At 55.3% G+C, this 1,171-nt stretch overlaps 1 protein-coding gene across 1 annotated transcript; it reads right to left on the bottom strand.

The window, feature by feature from the left end:
• Positions 1 to 59: 59 nt before the first annotated feature.
• LOC103171665 (RNA-binding protein 38-like) lies at positions 60 to 517 on the bottom strand (the record flags this gene model as incomplete). The annotated part of the gene is given in 1 exon segment (NM_001292405.1): positions 60 to 517. A coding segment is annotated over 1 exon segment (226 nt), but the record flags the coding sequence as incomplete, so codon positions are not given.
• Between the last annotated feature and the right edge of the window lie 654 nt (positions 518 to 1,171).

Genomic DNA, 1,171 nt, shown 5'->3' with positions numbered 1-1,171 from the left:
CCCCCCCCCCCCCCCGGGTCTCTCCCCCCCCCCCCCCCCCGGGGTGTGTCTGTCGCTACTTACAAAGCCATAGCCGCGGGACTTTCCGGTTTGTCGGTCGTTGATGACCACCGCCTCCTCGATGTCGCCGAAGCCCTGGAAGTAGCTGCGGAGGGAGGAGTGAGTGGTGCTGTAGGGAAGTCCCCCCACGAAGATCTTAGTGAATGTGGTGTCCCTCTGCCCCGACCCGGACCCGGACTGCATCGTCCCCGACACCGAGCACTCCCCACACTGCGGGGGCAGCATCGGCACCGACACTCACACACACACACACACAGACACACAGACACAGACAGACAGACAGACACACACAGACAGACAGACAGACACACACAGACAGACAGACAGACAGACACTCACACACACACACACACACACACACACAGACAGACAGACACTCACACACACACACAGACACACACAGACAGACACACACAGACAGACACTCACACACACACACTCACATACACAGACACTCACACACAGACAGACACACAGACACACACACACACAGACACTCACACACACACACACTCACACAGACACTCACACACACACTCACACACACACAGACACACACACACACAGACAGACACTCACACACACACACAGACAGACACAGACACACACACACAGACACTCACACACACACTCAGACACTCACACACACACAGACACACACACACACACACTCAGACACAGACACTCACACACACACACAGACACTCAGACACACACACACAGACACTTACACACACACACTCACACACACAGACACTCACACACACACAGACACTCACACACAGACAGACACACACACACACAGACACTCAGACACACACACAGACAGACACACACACAGACAGACACACACACAGACTCAGACAAACACAGACACTCAGACACACACAGACAGACACTCACACACAGACACACAGACAGACAGACACTCAGACAGACACAGACAGACACACAGACAGACACACACACACAGACACTCAGACAGACAGAAAAGACACACACACACAGACAGGCTCCCCCCCCCCCTCACACACACAGACAGGCTCCCCCCCCCCCCCCTCACACAACACAGACAGGCTCCCCCCCCTCACAGAACACACACACAGACAGT

Source organism: Callorhinchus milii, unplaced genomic scaffold, assembly GCF_018977255.1.
Source record: "Callorhinchus milii isolate IMCB2004 unplaced genomic scaffold, IMCB_Cmil_1.0 Scaffold18, whole genome shotgun sequence".
Lineage (NCBI taxonomy): Eukaryota > Metazoa > Chordata > Chondrichthyes > Chimaeriformes > Callorhinchidae > Callorhinchus > Callorhinchus milii.
Note: the sequence above shows the minus strand (reverse complement) of the source record. Positions and strands in the feature narration are given on the sequence as shown.